This window comes from Nymphalis io, chromosome 13 (assembly GCF_905147045.1).
Source record: "Nymphalis io chromosome 13, ilAglIoxx1.1, whole genome shotgun sequence".
NCBI classification, from domain to species: Eukaryota; Metazoa; Arthropoda; class Insecta; order Lepidoptera; family Nymphalidae; genus Nymphalis; species Nymphalis io.
Genome location: NC_065900.1, coordinates 4,062,475 through 4,082,055, shown reverse-complemented (window position 1 = coordinate 4,082,055; position 19,581 = coordinate 4,062,475). Strand labels below are relative to the sequence as shown.

General features: G+C 32.1%; 1 protein-coding gene across 1 annotated transcript in view; it reads left to right on the top strand.

Moving 5' to 3' along the window:
* LOC126772809 (cuticlin-1) overlaps positions 1 to 19,581 on the top strand; it is an 89,544-nt gene that overhangs the window by 18,310 nt on the left and 51,653 nt on the right. Inside the window, exons 2-3 of the mRNA XM_050493398.1 lie at positions 2,361 to 2,506; positions 9,452 to 9,527. Coding sequence (XP_050349355.1) covers positions 2,463 to 2,506; positions 9,452 to 9,527 — 120 coding nt within the window. The 5' untranslated portion in view covers positions 2,361 to 2,462. The remainder of the gene's footprint in view (positions 1 to 2,360; positions 2,507 to 9,451; positions 9,528 to 19,581) is intronic.

The window sequence follows — 19,581 nt, the reverse complement described above, 5'->3', positions numbered from 1 at the left end:
CAAGGATTCGGTACTGTTTTTAAAATATAATTAAAAAACATATATTAAATTGTTTGGTATAAAAATGATATAAGATTTTTCCCAAAGAATAATTAAAGGCATTATTTTTGTAAATATTATTGTTGAAAATAAAAAACAAAATAGATAAATCGAAACAAGACAACATTTAAAATATATAAGTTTGGTACATATAACGAATCAGAAATACCACTTAAAATGAGCTATAAAGAAATCCAAGTTTTCTGTGTCGCATAGCGTCCAAGTGTCCACGTGTTTACCGTTAAAGTGGTACCGACACATCCTACGGTCGTTTGCAACCAACGTATGCTTCCAGTAATACAACGGAACATGTACGGTAAATTTTTTCGCTTTTATTTTAGTTACATAACAGAATTCAATAATTAATAGCGACGGAGATTATTATCTATATATACCAAAAAGGATTTATTACAGTATTTTGAATGTTCAAAAATAAGTATCTTTAAGTGAAAAACGTGTAAGAACTATGAGTACGTAATAAAATTAAAACAAAAATCTTTTTTTTTCACTTATACATATAATAGGCGAACGCTTATGTGGTTGGATATACCATTACGCTGAAACGGTCGGATTGACTCAAATGTTTGGCGTAGAAGTCGATTAGGTCGTGTAGTAGTGCCTATTTAATTCATTTTGTTATGTACCTACAAGATGGGCTCGTACAAAACCAATCTTAAGGTTCGCGACCATAGTGAAAGGCTAAAAATATAATTCCGCTTAGATATTTTAAACGTATATCTTCTAGATTTAGTAGTATGAATGGTCTTGTATATTTGCTTGCGAATGGCGTTTAGAATAATAATTAATTAGGAGTTTTCTCAGTGTCACCATCCTTTGCATCTTCACTTTCCATCGACAGTTATTTAGGCCGAGCGTGACTATTTGATTTCGCTTATTCATTGGAGACACATTTACGTATTCCGTGAGAAAGATGTGCGAGTTAAGAATGTTATAAAAAAACCCACATCGGGTTTAACATACATATCTACTCAAATTAGTGACGTAATATTTACGCTTATAATATTTTTGACAACTTTCGAACATATCTCAGGTAGTTTGGAAAGTGATGAACATTTTTAATGATGATATTTATATATACCGCTCTTTGCATAATATGGTCTTCTCAAATGGAAAAAAATGAGGGGATAAAACATTTTCGTCAATTCTTTTTATATTTAATTTATATTTGTTATTGGCTGAATAAAATAATAGCAGTGCCTATATGGTGCAAGAAAAAAAATTGGTTGAATAAATTAGAAATAATTCAAAGCATTTCTCTTCACTATTAATTTTATTTATCATTGTTTAAATGGCATATATAATTCAAACCAAAACAGGGAAGTTCTCCGTTACTTTAATATAAATATGTCTTGGTATGCCATTATTATTTTGTACACTCTTATGTTGTTTGCGAATGCCCCCTTGCAGTCAAAAATATCCGAATGGCTCATTGTTCGGAACTTTAACATCTTGCCTTGGGCTCTTTCATAAGTTTCCTCGAAATCTTGTAAACGATTTTAAGAATTATCTCTTAAGTAAAAAAGAGAATTTTCGTATAATGGAGCGATATATTTTCTTTCACATGTTTATTTATGTTTAAAAAAACGTTACCCCTTTTTCGGATCCCATTGTTTATTGAATGGGCGTCCGACTGATTCGATTTGCTAAGATTTCTCAGGACACGGGGAGTTTACATATAAAACTGTATATTATACTTGATTAAAATAATGTAGCTGTCTTGTTCATGTCTTGTAAGAAATATAGTAATCAACATTTATTTTCTTCAACATCATCAGAATATATATTTTTTAAATTTATATAAATATCAATCAAGAAAGGGACAAGTTAATCGAATACCGTGAGGTGTTTTGGTATAAATATTATATATCAAATAATTAATGTTTTCTAATGGAGATATTATTTATTATATAACTGCCTCGTTGGTCTAGTGGCTTGATATAAGGCCGCAGACCCGGAGATTCTGGATTTAATTCCCAGGTCGGGCCAATAAAAATTTATTGGGTTTTTCTGTCAGAAAATTCTCAGTATACCGGAGTATGGAAGTTGGAAGTGTGTACACTCCCGTGCCTCAGAAAGCACGTAAAGCCGTTGGTCCTGCGCCTGAACTCTTTCCGGTCGTGTCGGATTGCCGTCCCATCGGATTATGAGAGTTAGGGAATAGAGAGTGCACCTGTGTTTGCGCACACACTTGTGCACTATAATATCTCCTGTGTAGTTGGCTAATCTCTCTTGAGATTGGCCGCCGTGACCGAAATCGGTCTGGAGGACATTATTATTATTATTATATTATTTATTTACAGGTATTTTGAATAAAATCCGGACGTGTAGTGTAGTGTGACATGATAAGTGCCGTCGTGACCCAACGAAGGTGACAATAGTGTTTACATGTCAGTGAGCGCTGGATGATGACCGGTTGGAAGAACACGAACCGGCGGAAAATTGACCGGTAAGCTTGCATTGCTAGTTGTTTTTATTGTATAACATTATGAATAGTACAATTTTCGGAGAGTGCTCTGAGGAATTATTCTCTCTAATTCCTGCTTCCCCCTTCCTTCTTAAGTCCACGCAAACTGGTTCTCGATGTACCCGCCTAACTGTGACATTAATTCCATCACGAACAAAGAAATTTGGCAATTCCTTTCTTTGTCGCACTTTCAAAAAATGGAATTCCTTACCAGCTCACGTGTTCCCCTCCTCTTACAACACGGGTTCCTTCAAACGAGGCCTGAAGAGGCATCTTGCGGGCCGGCAAGGCGAAGGCGGCTAGTGCAGAACGTTTTTCCCGTCTGTACTGGCCGTCGTCGCGTTTGGACTCTACTACCACTTACCATCAGGAGGAGTAGAGTCATTTGCCCTCCCGGCAAATATAAAAAAAAAACATAATACAGCCATATACGCCGCACATATAATTCAGAAGGTACGTCGTATCTGCGATTAAAAATATGTTTTTGAGAAAAATAATTTGTAAATTAATTATTTTATCGTTTTTTTAAGTATGTTGTATATATCACTGTATCCCATTAGTTTGTGAGTTAAATTGCTCTCTTAATTTAAACGTGCGACTGTATGCGACGTTTGATATCGAGTCAGTGATTGACAATGTTAAGAATCTCTGAAATGCTGTTCGTTGTCAATTTGCTTTACATATTGGAGTTTCATTTTGTGGATACGAGACAATAGAAAGTTGGACAAGATCGTATCAATATTTGTTAAGTTGATATTTAACCTTTGCGTGCAGGATTCGACCAATAAAATGAATATAATTTGGTTAAGGATTGAATAAGGTAAACATATGTTATTAAATTCCTTTTACCCGCACTCTAAGTTGACCGGCCTGAAGTTAGCCTCTTCGATAATAAAATAATCATTAAATGTAAAATTTAGTTAGGAAATAATGTTATTGTTTAATTTTATATTAGAAAATGTATGCCTTTAAAGCGAATTTTCCTTCTTACTTCCTTTTTACCTGATATTTAAATTATTAATAATTAACTACCTTTTCATATGATGAAACACCTAACAAATCTATTTTGTTAGAATGAACAACACTCGCCGCAGAACTCTAGTTTGGAACAGCAGAAATTGACATGCGACTTATATCTTTTAAAGGCATCAATGTTAATCGGTTTTTAACATTTCACGAGTGTCATACGAAGTGAGTTCTTATAGAAAAGCGATGCGCGAGTAATCGATAGATTGACTTTGAAACGTCTTGATAGAGATAGAGAGAGATAATTGTGATGCAACGTTTCTACAAATAACGTTTCTGACGCAAAAATAAAGTGGCTATAATATAATTTTGCCTCTGATCAATAGCTTTAGTTATAACTTTTTGTCAAATGTCTCAATTTACATAAATAGCAATAGTTGTATTACTACCAAAGTTCATCGCTATATGACTTGTACAACCACAATCGTTATTCTCGTGAACATTCCACTACACAATGCAATTTGACTGCTTCACACTGTAATCTCGATAGTGTTTAGAATAATTTCAAATGACAAAGCGCAGCTAGCGAGATCTTTATGCACAGCACACCTGTTATTACCAGGGCCGGATTAACCACATTGCGGCCCCTTTACCATTTTCTTACTTGCTGAAATATATTTTTTAATACTGCAATGCAAATTCATTCATAATTACAATGTTTATTTTATTACATTACAAAGGTCATGCTAACACCTATTATAATAAGAAATATAAATTAATATCGAAACCTTATTTTCAAAATAATCGTCGTCGTCGTTTCGCGGGGCCTCTACTCTAGGCCTTTACTGGGGCAGTTGCCTGTATTACCTAATGGAGAATCCGGCCCTGGTTATTATGATGGCAACATTTTCAATGATAATCACAGTATCTTGGGAGCGCGGTGCTTTTTAACCAGCCAAGTTTATATCTCTAACTGTAATCGATTTGGTGCGATAAATATGTCATCGAGATCGTTACGATACGTGTTCTTTGTAGTGTGAATTAATATGTGTCATGTATTAAATTAAAATTCATATGTTATTAAATAAGATTTTTAATTGTATCTTGTATGGGTTTCGATGTATATAATGAAAAGTTAGGATGATAATGTAATAAATAAATATATATATATATATATATATATATATATATATATATCTTGAAATCACCTAGTTAAGATTTATTTGTTTTGCTATTCAGTATTTAACAATTAAAAAATTTAATTTTATATATTTTGCATTTTTATGTAAGTAGTTCACATATTTTTCCTTATACAAGATATGTAATTTAAAAAATATAACAAAACAAAAACCGACTTGCAAAGAAAATTAATTTCAAAAAAAGAACGTGTTAATGTATGCGAAATAATAAACTGAAAAATCGAATCACGTTCAAAAATCTGGCGAGCGAGTTGCCGTCATAAATTTGTGAATTCACCACAAATATTAAATTCATTTTCGCATGCATGCCGTCAGCCTAAGGCTACTTTCACATGTAACTGGTAATAGCGGGCGAATATTTGCAGTTCACTGCGTTCCCAGACTATATATTTCCTAATTTAAAGATAACCTTCCATTGACCGCATGCCGCGGCTCTGTGCTTAAGCGCCTAACAGAAAGGTAGTTACCATGTAAATTTGATTGATGAAAACAACTCGCATTCTTGTGCGGTCTTTCATTACTGGCGGTATATGCAAAAATGAAGAATGTGAAATTCTGTATGAATTAAGTTTTTTTTTGTACGCATAATTTTTTTTGTTCTAATTATTTTAATAACGGACTTATGAGATTAAAATTACGCAAAATAGTTAAATAGAAAATGAGAGGAGACAGAATACAGTTAGTTATTTGATAAGCTTTCTAATATTAAAACCTAGTTTTAATGAATTTAAATATTCTTATTAATAAATAAGATTGGTCTTTTTAATAAATACCATTAATGTTGATTTATCTTCAAAAATATCATTAAGTTCATATGTGTGGTGGTATAAGTTCACTGGTGGTAGAGCTTTGTGCAAGCTCGTCTGGGTAGGTAGTACTTACTCATCAGATATTCTACCGCAAAACAGCAGTACTTGGTATTGTTGTGTTCCGGTTTGAAGGGTGAATGAGCCAGTGTAATTACAGGCACAAGGGACATAACATTTTAGCTCCCAAGGTTGGTGGCGCATAAGTGATGTAAGCGACGGTTAACATTTCTTACGATGCCAATGGGCGTTGGTGATCACTTACCATCAGGTGTCCCATATACTCGTCCGCCTTCCTATTCTATAAAAAGATGTACAATTTACCATAACATATAAGCGATACTAAAATAGCCCTATATCCAAAATATAGTGTCAATCTTTATATTTAAAATCTGAATGAATATTTTAAATGTATATATTCTTTGCTTTCAGAATAACGCATTTTATTTATAATTATGAATTAGTTTATTAAAATAAGAGTATTATTTAATCACATTCCCTTCATCTAGATATTTAAAATTATACAAAGTTTATTTTTATAACGTCAAGACCAATCTATTTAGGTTTTGAAATAAAAAAAAATACAACAGATTATAAATTTCTTTAGAATTGATACATTTATAAAAATAATACACATTAAAAAAAGGTCATGCTCAATTATTTAACAAAATAAAAATGTACCCAATAATATCGTGTGTTTAAAAATTTCTACATCAAAGGATGATGCGAGCTAATCAAGCGCTGCTTTTCACGCATTCCTCTGCATAATAATGTACTTTCGTTTCAAGCAAAAAACGTTTTTATCGCACGATCGAATCTCGGTGTCTTTTCGTTTTAGGAGTACATAAAACCGATGTATCATAAGATGAAATTTCGAACATAATATGATAATTGGATAATTGTTTTTACTTCAACATTTATTTTTGAATATTTTAATTTAATTATGAAGTTAGTACCTGGGTAATTTTTGTTTTGTGAAAAATTGCGGTTTCAAGAAAGAATTATAGGGATAAATATAACGAGTAAGTAAATACAACAATTGAGCAAAATCGTTAGTCGTTTCCGAGACACACAATATATATACAAGACTTGCTCATTTAATATCATAAGCTTTTACAGAAAAATTATATATTATTTTATCATTTATAAAATATGTTATATAATATATAGAATACAAACATTTATACAAATTAAATTAGTGTTTGAAAGTTAATCGATTAGATTTTTAGAATTAAAATGACCCAATTTTCAATGTTTTTATTGGTCTGGTGGCTACATATGCGGAGATCATAGGTTCGAATCATAGGTCGGCCATTAAAAGTAATTATTATTTTTTGTTAAGAAAAACTCGACCAGTGTTACGATGTTGGTAGTAGTATATTTCCGTGTTACAGCAAAAATCGACAGCTGTAGGTCTTAATTGTTATCTTCGGATTTATGTCCCATAGGAATTGTTGCATGTGTCTAATTTCACTGAAATTCTGCCACATGTGTATTCCACCAACCCGCATTGGAGCAGCGTGGTGGAATAAGCTCCAAACCTTCTCCTCAAATAGAGGAGAGGAGGCCCTTAGCCCAGCAGTGGGACATTCACAGGCTGTTACGGATTACGGATTACGGTACGAATATTCATGAATGTTTCTTTTGTTTCGCATATCTTAAGAGCTTATAATAAAGGCGATTTTTTAATGCATTTAGCATTAAAAAATCGCCTTTATTCAGCGATGACTTAAGTAAAACCCTATACTTTTTTATTTGTCAAACTTGCGGATAGCATTTATGAACCTTATTTAATAATTATAATATTGATTGTGATTTTCTCTCCTGTCAGCTGTACGTGAAATTCAAATGCGTCATTCGAAGTTAACGCTTCAGCCTATTAAATAAATCATAGCTTTTTTTAAAAAAAGAAGAGTCTACCGTTAAGAAATCGCATGTTTACCGATCGCCTATAATTCCAATACTTACAACAGTACGCTAAGAAAGTCAATGCATAATATTAGAGGCGTCATAGCACACGTACGGACAGAACGTGCAATTTAAACATCTATAGCATTTTCTTCATGAGTGTGGTTAAGTGATTTACTCATCATGCAAACCGTAACTTATTGAATGATTGACGGATTGAGTTAGGTTTGTAATATTTTGTTTAAACAGAAAATGACTGTTTTAAATATAGTTTACATTAAGAATTATATTTCGGACGTAAGTAATCTATCTTAATATTCAAAAATGTGAAAGTAACTCTTTCCGTGTGTCTGCCTGTTTGTTATGCTTTCACGTTTAAACCACTGAACTGATTTTGATGAAATTTGGTATGAAGCCTATTATCTGCCCTTTAACACTCGCACGAAGTTGCGAGCGAAAACTGGTAAATAAATAAACAACCCAAGACGGAAACAAATTCTAAGCGCCAGGCTGACAGGACAGGTTGGCAAAAGATCGTGAGAATTTCTTAATAGAAAAACTCAATAAATTATAGCGGCCTGACATGGGTTTGAACCCAGGACCTCGGTATCTCCTTATGTTTATAAGACCACTAGATCAAGATAGCAGTTAAATAATCACACACACTTGTCATAGCCAATGTCATGCCAGACAGGACAGGTAATTGTATTATGAATTAAGATAATTTAATAGTTATTTGATAAATATAAAATATATATATATATAATATGAAGTGAGTTCTAACATAATACATAATGATACATACATTATGACATAAGCCCATAGGACTTAAATATCGATTATTAATTAATTGAATATCTTTTATATAACAGTACAGTTTTGAAGAGAAGGTTTGGAGCTTATTCCACCACGCTGCTCCAATGCGTTGGTGTTGGTAGAATGTACATTTGGCAGAATTTCAACGAAATTAGACACATGCAGGTTTCCTCACGATGATTTCCTTCAGCGTCAAGCACGAGAGAATTATAAATACAAATTAAGCACATGAAAATTCAGTGGTCATGGGTCCACGATCATCGGATCATCATTGACGCGTTCTAACCACTAGGCCATCTCGGCTTATAATCTCATAAGTAATTTATTATCAAGAACATTTAACATTTGCTTCTATTTATACAAAACACACGTTACGTACTTTTAAATGATTATAATTGACTCTTCCAAGAAATATATGCAAAATAATATTGATGTTATCTAATAACTGATAAATTATCTCCGGTTTCCTATTGATTTGTAATCGGATGCTGTGGCTGTGACACAATTTAATACAAATCACTTTACATAAATAACACAAGCAATATTAAAGATGCCTGTTTGTGCCCCACAGCTGAAGGAGAATATTTATAATAGCTTGTTTCACTATGATACTCCAACGCCAATTGGTGGGTTGGTGTGACAGAAATTCAGTAGACACATGCATGCTTATTCTCGATGATTTTGTTGACAATTGGTAATGAATTAAGAACTGAAAGTAAACACTTGACTTTTAATAATACTCTCCCGGATTAAAACTTTGTTAGTGAAATTCTATGTGTTTGCTGTGTTCTAAACTTGACCTTCATAAAAAGAGAGTAAGGGAGAGTGGGAGAGAGCTGGGGGGTAAATAATGAAAGCTGGTTTATCCTCTTTTGAATAGAATTATTTGAAAATACATATTGCTTTTTATTTCTAACAAATTTAATTATTAGAATACTTGTATATGCATAAAGTCAAGAGTCAGTGGACTTTAATAAAAATAGAAATAAAAAACCGAACATGCGAACACGAGAAGCGATCAGATGGTGACAGTGACCGTGATCGTTTTCGCTGAGAAAGCCGTCGTAAAACTAGTTTAGCAGTTATTCAGATATTTTCACTTATGTAAATACTGTCAGAGCTCCAGCATTCCTGTGAGCTATGTGTCCGGTCCTAATTTGTCTAAATTCGATATTTGAATATTTGGATTCATGCAGTTGTCTGTGCGTGTTTTAATTGTTTTTTTTTTACAGGTCCAAAATGGCGACGAATGTCGCTTCACATATATCTCGGACGTCGTTCATCTGTTTATTTATGGCTTTAATAAGTGTGAGTATAAAATATTTTATTATTCACTTGTTATTTGACATTCTGTTTATTATATAAATATATAAAATGTTAATATAATATGCTGAATGTTCGTACTATATGTGTTCGTGTATAGTTTATGTGATTGAGTCTGAAAACTTGGGACCAATTCTGCTAATTTATAACGGTTACGATACGTTCCTGATTCATGAAAGTGATAATTTTGTAGTAGAATTGGCTGGCATTGTACTATCAACGTACGGTATTTGGTGGTGCGCAACTCGTACAGGACATTCTTCTTATAAGAAAAAAAAAGTAATTCGTTCACTGGTGGTAGGGCTTTGTGCAAGCTCGTCTGGGTAGGTACCACCCACTCATCAGATATTCTACCGCAAAACAGCAATACTTGATATTGTTGTGTTCCGGTTTGAAGGATGAGTGAGCCAGTGTAATTACAGGCACAAGGGACATAAAATCTTAGTTCCCAAGGTTGGTGGCGCATTGGCTATAAGCGATGGTTGAAATTTCTTACAATGCCAATGTCTAAGGGCGTTTGGTGACCACTTACCATCAGGTGGCCCACATGCTCGTCCACCTTCCTATTCTATAAAAAAAAAAAAAAAACCATTTTTTTTTAGTTGTGAGTAATAAACACTAATTGTCGTAAATTAATTCGCTTTTAATAGTTATTCTCTGAAGCTCTATGTTGACCAGCGACATGTATCGAATAGGGTTAGAAGAAGACACACATCCGCTAAACCTCATACCAGTATGCATAGCAATTACTAGGGTCATACATCCTTTGCTTTATAATTCACTTGGGTAAATGTTAATTAATCTTGGGTACAATCTTTTAGACGGCGAGTTTTTTGTATAAATTTGTAATGTTTGTTTTCATTTTAAATTTTAGTTCTAAAATATGTTAATGAATATGTACTTGTTTTGTAATTGAATAAGTATCTTATAATTTATTTTAATTACTTATTTCAATTAAATGACAAATTTTCACAAAAAATACTTATTAATATCTGATAAAATCAATATTTTTATTGAATGTGCACAAATAATACATAGTGTTGACTATAATCAAGTATTTCGTATATAGAATGATTTCTACATATTGTATTCAACATACAGTACAGTAACAGTAACATCCTGTGAATGGTAAACTGGTGGTAGGGCTTTGTGCAAGCTCGTCTGGGTAGGTACCACCCACTCATCAGATATTCTACCGCAAAACAGCAATACTTGATATTGTTGTGTTCCGGTTTGAAGGGTGAGTGAGCCAGTGTAATTATAGGCACAAGGGACATAAAATCTTAGTTCCCAAGGTTGGTGGCGCATTGGATATGTAAGCGATGGTTGACATTTCTTACAATGCCAATGTCTAAGAGCGTTGGTGACCACTTACCATCAGGTGGCCCATATGCTCGTCCGCCTTCCTATTCTATAAAAAAAAATGTCCCATTGCTGGGCTAAGGCCTCCTCTCCCTTTTTGAGGAGAAGGTTTGGAGCTTATTCCACCACGCTGCTCCAATGCGGGTTGGTGGAATATTCAACATGTCGAATACATATTAATAACAATATAAGCATATTCAATATCAATAATAAATATAATGTATACACATTAATATTAATTGTTTTAAAATAACGTCAATTTAACATAATATAAAACTAAACATGTCAAAGTTATAAATGAGTAATAAATATACATATTTATTACGTTAAATGTCAAAGAGAAATGAGACATAATCTCGTTCGTTCATCGTCGTATTCACACAAAGAAAATACATTCAGAGATACATACTAGTTATACCGGCTGAGATTATCAATACGTAATGTTTTAAAGTGATAATAATCTTAAACAAATGTGAAGAAATCTTAGCTGTATTGAAAACAAAAGTTAAAAGACCATTGAAAGTACTGTATAACGGAAAAGTTGCTAAAAATAATTAAGCCTATGTATTTTTTTAATTGGATTGTTATTTATTATTACAACTGTACTATAGTATGAAAACTTTATCAAAGTTATTCTTCGTATATTCTTCATTAGTGAAAGGTTCAAAGAGATCATTTCTCACTTAAAGAAACGGAATTGCGATTCAACAGGAAATGGTGCTATTTATGCCAATATTGCACGTGGTCATGGTCAAATTAAGAATAGCTACTGTGAAATCTTCTTCTCAAAAAGGAGAAGAGGTGTTAGCCCAGCAGTGGGACATTTATAAGCTGATACAAGGTTGTGGGTTTGATTCCCACCCAAGAACATTTGTGTGCATAAATATATCTGTTTGTCCTGAGTCTGGGTGTAATTATCTATATAAGTATGTATTTATAAAAAAAAAGTAGTATATATAGTATATCAGTTGTCTGGTTTTCATAGTACAAGCTCTGCTTAGTTTGGGATCAGATGGTCTTGTGTGAATAATGTCCGAGGATAATAAATTAAATAAATAATACATTTTTACTTATTTTACTTCAGAAGTAACTCTCCTTTCTATTCTATAAATTTCAAGCCCCAAGAAAAATATGTATTTTTCTAATGTAATCCCAATATATAAGCTGATTAGTACTTTGCAATACTTGATTTCGAAAACGCGTAATATATTGGACTTTTTGTTCGGATATTTTGTTTTTTATTTTATAACCAAAAATATATATAATATATTTATACATTTCTAACGTTAATAACGGAATGCAATTATTCTTAGTAGTTTATTTGCTACTGAAAAAAACATTTCTGTTGATTGAAAAATATTGATTGTTTTATTTGCAAACGATAAATATGCGCATATGCAATGAGTCATAGACAATCATACGCTTTGCTTGTTTTATCAGTGGGTATGGCAACTGTAGAGCAGTAACATGACAAATATTTAAATTTGACGCTGATATGTTTGTACGGGTGTGTATATATTTGTATGCAAATCTTGTTAGTATTTGTTTAAATCTGAATAAGAAGCGTGAAATATTGTTCAAGACGTTATTTTTAAATGAAAGTAAAAATTTAATAAAGCATTTGATGCAACGTTTCTATATATAACGTTTGAAGAAAACAGCTTCAGATTCTAAAAAAATAACTTCTATCACGGAAATGGAGTTCCGTGTTGTCTGAGATATCTGATTAACTTATTTATTATTATAAATCTATTATAATATATAAGAAATGACGTAAAACATTTAGCGCTTCTGTATATGAATGTACAAATAAAAGTTGAAAAACCTGTGTTGAAAATATTTATTCAGATACTGTGTATTCATTTAGTGTTGTTTTTTATTATCTGATCCGTTACTTTGTCTACATGTCTAGTTTTTGTCTCTAACTAGCTGTTATAGAACTGTAGAAACATTACAAAGTAGAATATTATTTTTTTGTGGTAAAAATATTGCCTTTAATAAACACAGAGAGAAACAAATAATTGTATATATATAAAACAGCTTGTTACATACATATTGTTCAATTCTCATAAGATATATTTATTAGTCAATACCTATTTTGTTTAAATTATAATCTTACATCAGAGAAGATTCATAAAACATTAAGAAAATAAAAGGTCGGGACACTGACACCCGGTTTTTCATTATATTATGTATGAATTAACCGAGACAATAAAATAATATATACATATATGTATACGTTTGTAAACACACATTCAGGATAAATACCTTGACGTAAGTCTCACAATTATTTCGGTATATCTCTCATTCGTCAAGTGTCTGGTATGTTAACTTGCTATAACTTTCATCAAAATATTTAAAAAAAATATTATCTCACATGACTTTGAATACACAAATGTTCCAATATTGTATAGAAACTTGTTTACTTTCAAGAGCAATGAAATAATTAAATCATCCAAATGAATCTCGAAACTCACCGCAGAGCACGTTCGAGAAATGTCAGAAAGTAATATGCGACATGCGACTATAATGAAAATAACGTTTATAGTATACACGCATCAAAATAGCGTAACAGCGTAAGTCGGCTCATTATATTTCACGAGTGAGATACTAAGTGAGTTCTTACGGAATAGCACTACAAAATTCAAATCAATTTAAAATTTGGAACGCTTGCTTCGCGTAACAATCGTCACGTTTTCATCGTTGAGAAGATTCTTTTAATTTTAAAAAAGGAATTGTAAACATTGTTATCTAGCAACATAAGTGAAATGCCAGTTAACTCCGTTTGATAAAAAAAGTGACCTAGAAGTGAGTTAGCAGAATTGTTCCGTCCTTGGGGTCGACCGAATGCCAACTGACAGATCACACGTTTACTCTGCGCTCATGTAACTACTTTAACGGTTAATCCGATGTCACATCGATTACAAATATATTGACGATATACGCAAATGCGTGTAGTTTTATTTACTCGTGACTTTTTTACCTTTTGTAAATTATTAATTAATGTAATAATTATTTAGTTATTAATTCGTTTTGTATAATGACAATTTAATGATTTATTTATTTTTGCAATGAAATAGTCGCAAAATCTTCAACGATTAAAACTCTTACGATTTACAATAGGTAAAAAAATATCAACTTCTTTCTAGTATTTTGACATCTTGTAACGTTACCTAGCAGTGGAAACTTATTAAATTCGATCTTGAAAAGTTTGTGTCAATTTTAAGTTAGATGTTTTAAAGAGTGATCTTTTCATCACTACAAATTAACAAAGAGTATTAACAGCATTAAAATCTCTTCGTAAAACTGAACTGTATCTTAGAAATGCGCAATAGAGTTGCGCGCGTAACCTTAGCGTCCGCTCTATTTGATCGCGTCCGGCACACATTGCGGACATATTGCACGCGAACGAGACCGAGCCGCAAAAACATACGGATGGACGCCATCACAGGCCCGCTAGCATGCTTTAAAGCGAAATAGGAAATTTATAATTATTTATGTTACCGTAATTAATCAATATATGTCATAATTTTACCGATTAAATTAAAAATATATTTTAAAACCATTTTGTCCCCTTCGTCAACAACTGTTCATTTTATAGTGTTATACATAGCAACGTTGCTCTCAATTAAAAAAAATATATTCCCAAATAACAATTATATATCAAATTGTTACCAATTCGTTAAGACTATGTCGGAAACCGATGCCTGGACTTTGTTGTCGAAGGCCCTAGATCCCGCGACAGGCTCAAGAAGCGCTAGCTCGATGTCGTGAGGGACGACATGAAATCGGGCAAAGTGGAGGAATAGATGCAGGAAAGCGGATCCTGGCGTTACTAGGCCGGGAAAACGCCAGAAGAAGAAGAGTTACCAATTTGTTTAGAAACTACGAAATTGGATAATACTTTATCGTAGAAAAGTGTAATAAAAAACTCGGAGTAATGATGAAATCTATGTTTGTTTAAATTTACCAAATTCAAATAGAGATATTCAACGAATGTGGTTTCATAACCGCAAATAAAAAAATAGACCAGGTAAGAACGAACTCAAAATCCACCGCAGAAAACGTTCGTGAATTGTCAGAAAGTGAAATGCAACATTGACCATAATGAGCCAACAGCGTAAATCGTTTTACAATATATCACGAGTGAGATACAAAGTGAGTTCTTAAGGAATACAGGTCTAGTTTCTTAAATTAAAAATAATTAAATGGTAAAGTATCCGTACAATAGATTTACGTTTGCACGTTACGTTTCAAAGTAATTACATTATAAATAAAAAATGATTGGTAATTTATTGAAACGCCCCGTAACGAGCACATTTCGAGGCACACCAACACCGATTGTACACAACGAATAATAATAGTACCGAAACCGAACCGAAACAGCCTGTGAATGTCCCACTGCTGGGCTAAAGGCCTCCTCTCCTCATTTTGAGGAGAAGGTTTTGGAGCTTATTCCACCACGCTGCTCCAATGCGGGTTGGTGGAATACACATGTGGCAGAATTTCAGTGAAATTAGACACATGCAGGTTTCCTCACGATGTTTTCCTTCACCGTAAAGCACGAGATGAATTATAATTATGAATTATAAAAAAAAAATAATAGTACACAACTAGCATATCGTATATAGAAATACATTAGAAAAACTTCATATTGGCTATTTAGTTTTTGTTAGATAAAGAGCTGGAACAAACTAAAAACCCTGTCAATGTATAAACATATCTTTAAGCAATGTGATACAATATTATCTGCGAAAATATATGTTATCTGTGAAACAAAAAAGAACTGTATATGTGATAGTCTATATTATATTTAGAATGTTCTCAATTTTCCAACTAGCTAGTCTGTGTCTACATACATATATACTTAAGAACACCGGTCACACACGGTCACACAAGTTCGACACGTCCTGTGTAATGAGATGTGAAAGCCATGTGAACTCCCGTGGGAGCCATTGTTAATGTCACGACTGTCACGTACAACCAATTATTATTATCTATAGCTAATTACTGTACGGAATTCGAGCAGTTTTTTCTATTCGTTTTCGCTCAAGATAATATTTATATGTTATCGGTGATTTAAACATGTTTTTTTACAAAGTCAAAAGTATTCTTTCATCAAGTAGGGGGAGGGGTAGGAAGGGTTTTAATGTTAATATAAAGCAACCACCGGCTCGGTTCGTAGATTCAATCGATAATAACCGGCCAAACTCAGTGTTCCGGTTTGAAGGATGAGTGAGAAAGTGTAATTACAGGCGCAAGGGACATAAAATCTTAGTTCCCAAGGTTGGTGGCGCATTGGCTATGTAAGCGATGGTTGACATTTCTTACAGTGCCAATGTCTAAGGGCGTTTGGTGACCACTTACCATCAGGTGGCCCATATGCTCGTCCGCCTTCCTATTCTATAAAAAAAAAAGTTACTCTTTTTAAGAATCAAAATATTACATTTATTAATCATATTATACAATTATATTTATATATCCTGCATGAACATCAACCAATACCATTAGTTAGTATAACGTAAGAGCTTTTGTCATTTATATAATCCTGTACTATATAACAAGATAAGACTTATATTACAATTGAATGATAGTTATTATAAAATAATCAAAAAAAGAGTTAAAAAACATCGAATTCTAACGTCGTCGCATCGTGTGTAGTTTTAATCGCGCTTTGTGCAAATCTATGGCTGAATATATCTTTCGTTTCATTTTATAATACATTTTGAAAAAAAAAATATGACAAATTTAAATATTTACGTATGAATATAACGTAGATTTTAGTGACATTTACTTTAGGATATATAAATAATTAACAAAGCACTGTCGAATTGATAGTGCAAGCTCGACTTTGCAACAGATACTTCGCGGCATTGTGAATATATATTTATTATTAATTAATGACTTATCACTTTAGATAAATATCATTTGGTAAGAATTAGTGAAATAAGAACAAGTTTTACGTTGTACACTTTATCATTGCTCTGTTTAGTAATTGGGTAACAATGGTTCCGTACGTCCATTGTTAGCATAGAGATGGGCAAGTTTGTTTGGCTAATAGGGCCTTTAAGTTACATTGCATCCTATATGTGGTACGTTCTGAATAGGCGCCTTTGTTAACGTACAGTTGTTTATACAGTATTGGTCATCATTTGTTAGGCAAAGAACAGTCTAGTCATGAACTGCTTTTCAACACAAATAGCAGTCGTGTGATACAGAATATTCTAGAATAGAATACATTATTTAATTGTATATATTTAACTCAAAATTATATAAAACGATATGATTGAATAAGTATTTTATCTACAAATGTAAAAGAAATATAAACTATTGTTTAAAACGCTCCATTCCATTCTTTAACGGCTCCAACTCTGGGATTTAAGATACTATGTGTATGTATTTACTTATGATACGTATGTACACTTTGAAGTGGTTCGCGAAAACACAAAGTTTTTATGTTAGGGGAAAGAATAACGTTTGCTGCACAAAGCCTCTTTGCGTAGCAAAGAATGCAAAACAAAAAAAAAATCCACTAAAGTTGTCAATATTGATGTTAAAAAGATGAACCCGTTTAACGTAGAAGGAACATAACATATCATTATAAGATGGGAGCCTTTGCTGACCAGCTTTATTTATTAATATTTTCTAATGATATCTATAACATATATTTATAAAAAGAACGTATACATTTTTATCCCTGTCAAAATTTTATATTTAAAAATAAATATCAGACATTTATGAACCAGTATCTACATGAATTATATTTTAATCAACAATTTAATTTTATAACAGTTTAAAAATGTATCAATACAACAATTTATGTTTTATGGGAACACGATTAAACGGTTTGAGTGTGGACAGTTATTTTTGAATTTTAATTTTAATTGTAAAATGTCTAATTTCACTTCCATTTTACTTTTACTTTTTATAAGTAATAATAAAGTCGCAGACAGATAATAAATGTTTGTAAAATTGTAAAGTTAAAGATATAATTTTATTTTAATATCCTGAGATGTTGATTAGTTTCTTCATAAAGCGTCATTAGGTCTGAAATGATGCAAGTTGCAAAGTACTTTCTTAAATTGCTAACGAAATACATACGTACGAAATAAATTTACGTCTCGAGTTACTTAATTTTAAATATTATGTGTATCGGAGAATATATTTAATCTTTTATTCAAATAGGCTTTTGAATTAGAATAAAAATTGATTTGGTTTTTATATTTTACTGATGAATGTATACACTATATGAATACTAAGTAAACACTTTTTATCGTCTATATTATTTTGTACACAATATGTCTTATTAGTGTTGCCCTTGCAGGGATGAGTCTCTCCCTTTAAAAACGAGGTCACTAGTCCATAGATTGCACTAAGCATGTAAACTTGTGCATTAAATGAATTAAACATAGGTATAGTAAACAATGCTTACGTGACGCGAATGACGGAACCATAACGGTGAGATTCTATCCAGAATCTGATGAATATGCAGATCTCACGATGACGCCCTGTCTTGGAATGCTAACGGTTGAAATACTTCACAATGCAACCTCGACGTAACGGCTCGGTTTCAGTCAACGAAAGTTATAACGATCCGGTTTCAAATTTCATCGAGTTATTTAATTGATCGTAAATACAATAAACGTTCGGTGCGTGCTAACCTTAAGCGATTTGTTTTAATAAAAATTATTTTGACGATTTTATTTTTGCATTAAACGCGGAACGGCGGACATGTTAAGTTTTATTTATTTTATGTAAATTAATAACGTTGTTGTTTTTCTTTTTTTAAAAACTTTTTTCAGCCAATAAGTGAAATTCTTTTTTTAAAACTCACTTCTAATTTGTAGTTAGTATGTTCTTTACACTCTAATAAATTTTCGTAATTTGACATTTAAATGCTCATTCATAAAGAGAGAGTGGTCAAGAAAAATAATAGTGAGCTTAATTGTTAAAATGACTTCTCAAACTTTCCTTTTTAACGATCTTATCTAAGCTGAGTAAATCTTGTGTATAATATAGATGTAATTGAGAATTTTGAATTGTTTTGTATTGCTTTAAATGTTTCCAGTTTTAGTTTTTTGTTTAATTTTATATTTCGGTTAATTTATATGCGAACCTATGTGTGTTTATATTTTGATATAATAAAGTGTAATTTTACCGTGTTATAATATATAATATATAATAAAGTGTAATTTTACCGTGTTTGTATTTTCTAATGATTGAAATAACATTTTTTTCTTCAATATTATCCAATGAAATTTTTTATTTTTTGGAATTCAATATATATTTTTAGTAATACGCTGTGTGATAACTATATTAGAACTGAGGGTTGTTATGTTATTTTCTATTTTTCAAACAATTTTTAATAAGGTACACTTATATTACCTTATACTTCTAAATGTTCCCTGCTAGAGGTGACGTAATACAGATACTCAACTACCTTCGCAAACCGACTGTTCCATAATTTATTATGTGGATAATCCCACATCTTAAATTAAAAAAAAGATGCAGAAATATGAAACCATAATATCATCTATGTATAAAAAAGAAAGCTGGTAAGAGTGTGCACTTAAGTTTGCGCACTTGTAGACTAAAATAACTCCTGCGCCGGTGGCTAGTAATTGAGATTGACTTCTATAGGGGAAATTCGATTGAGAAGACAGCTTTTGAGCTAATA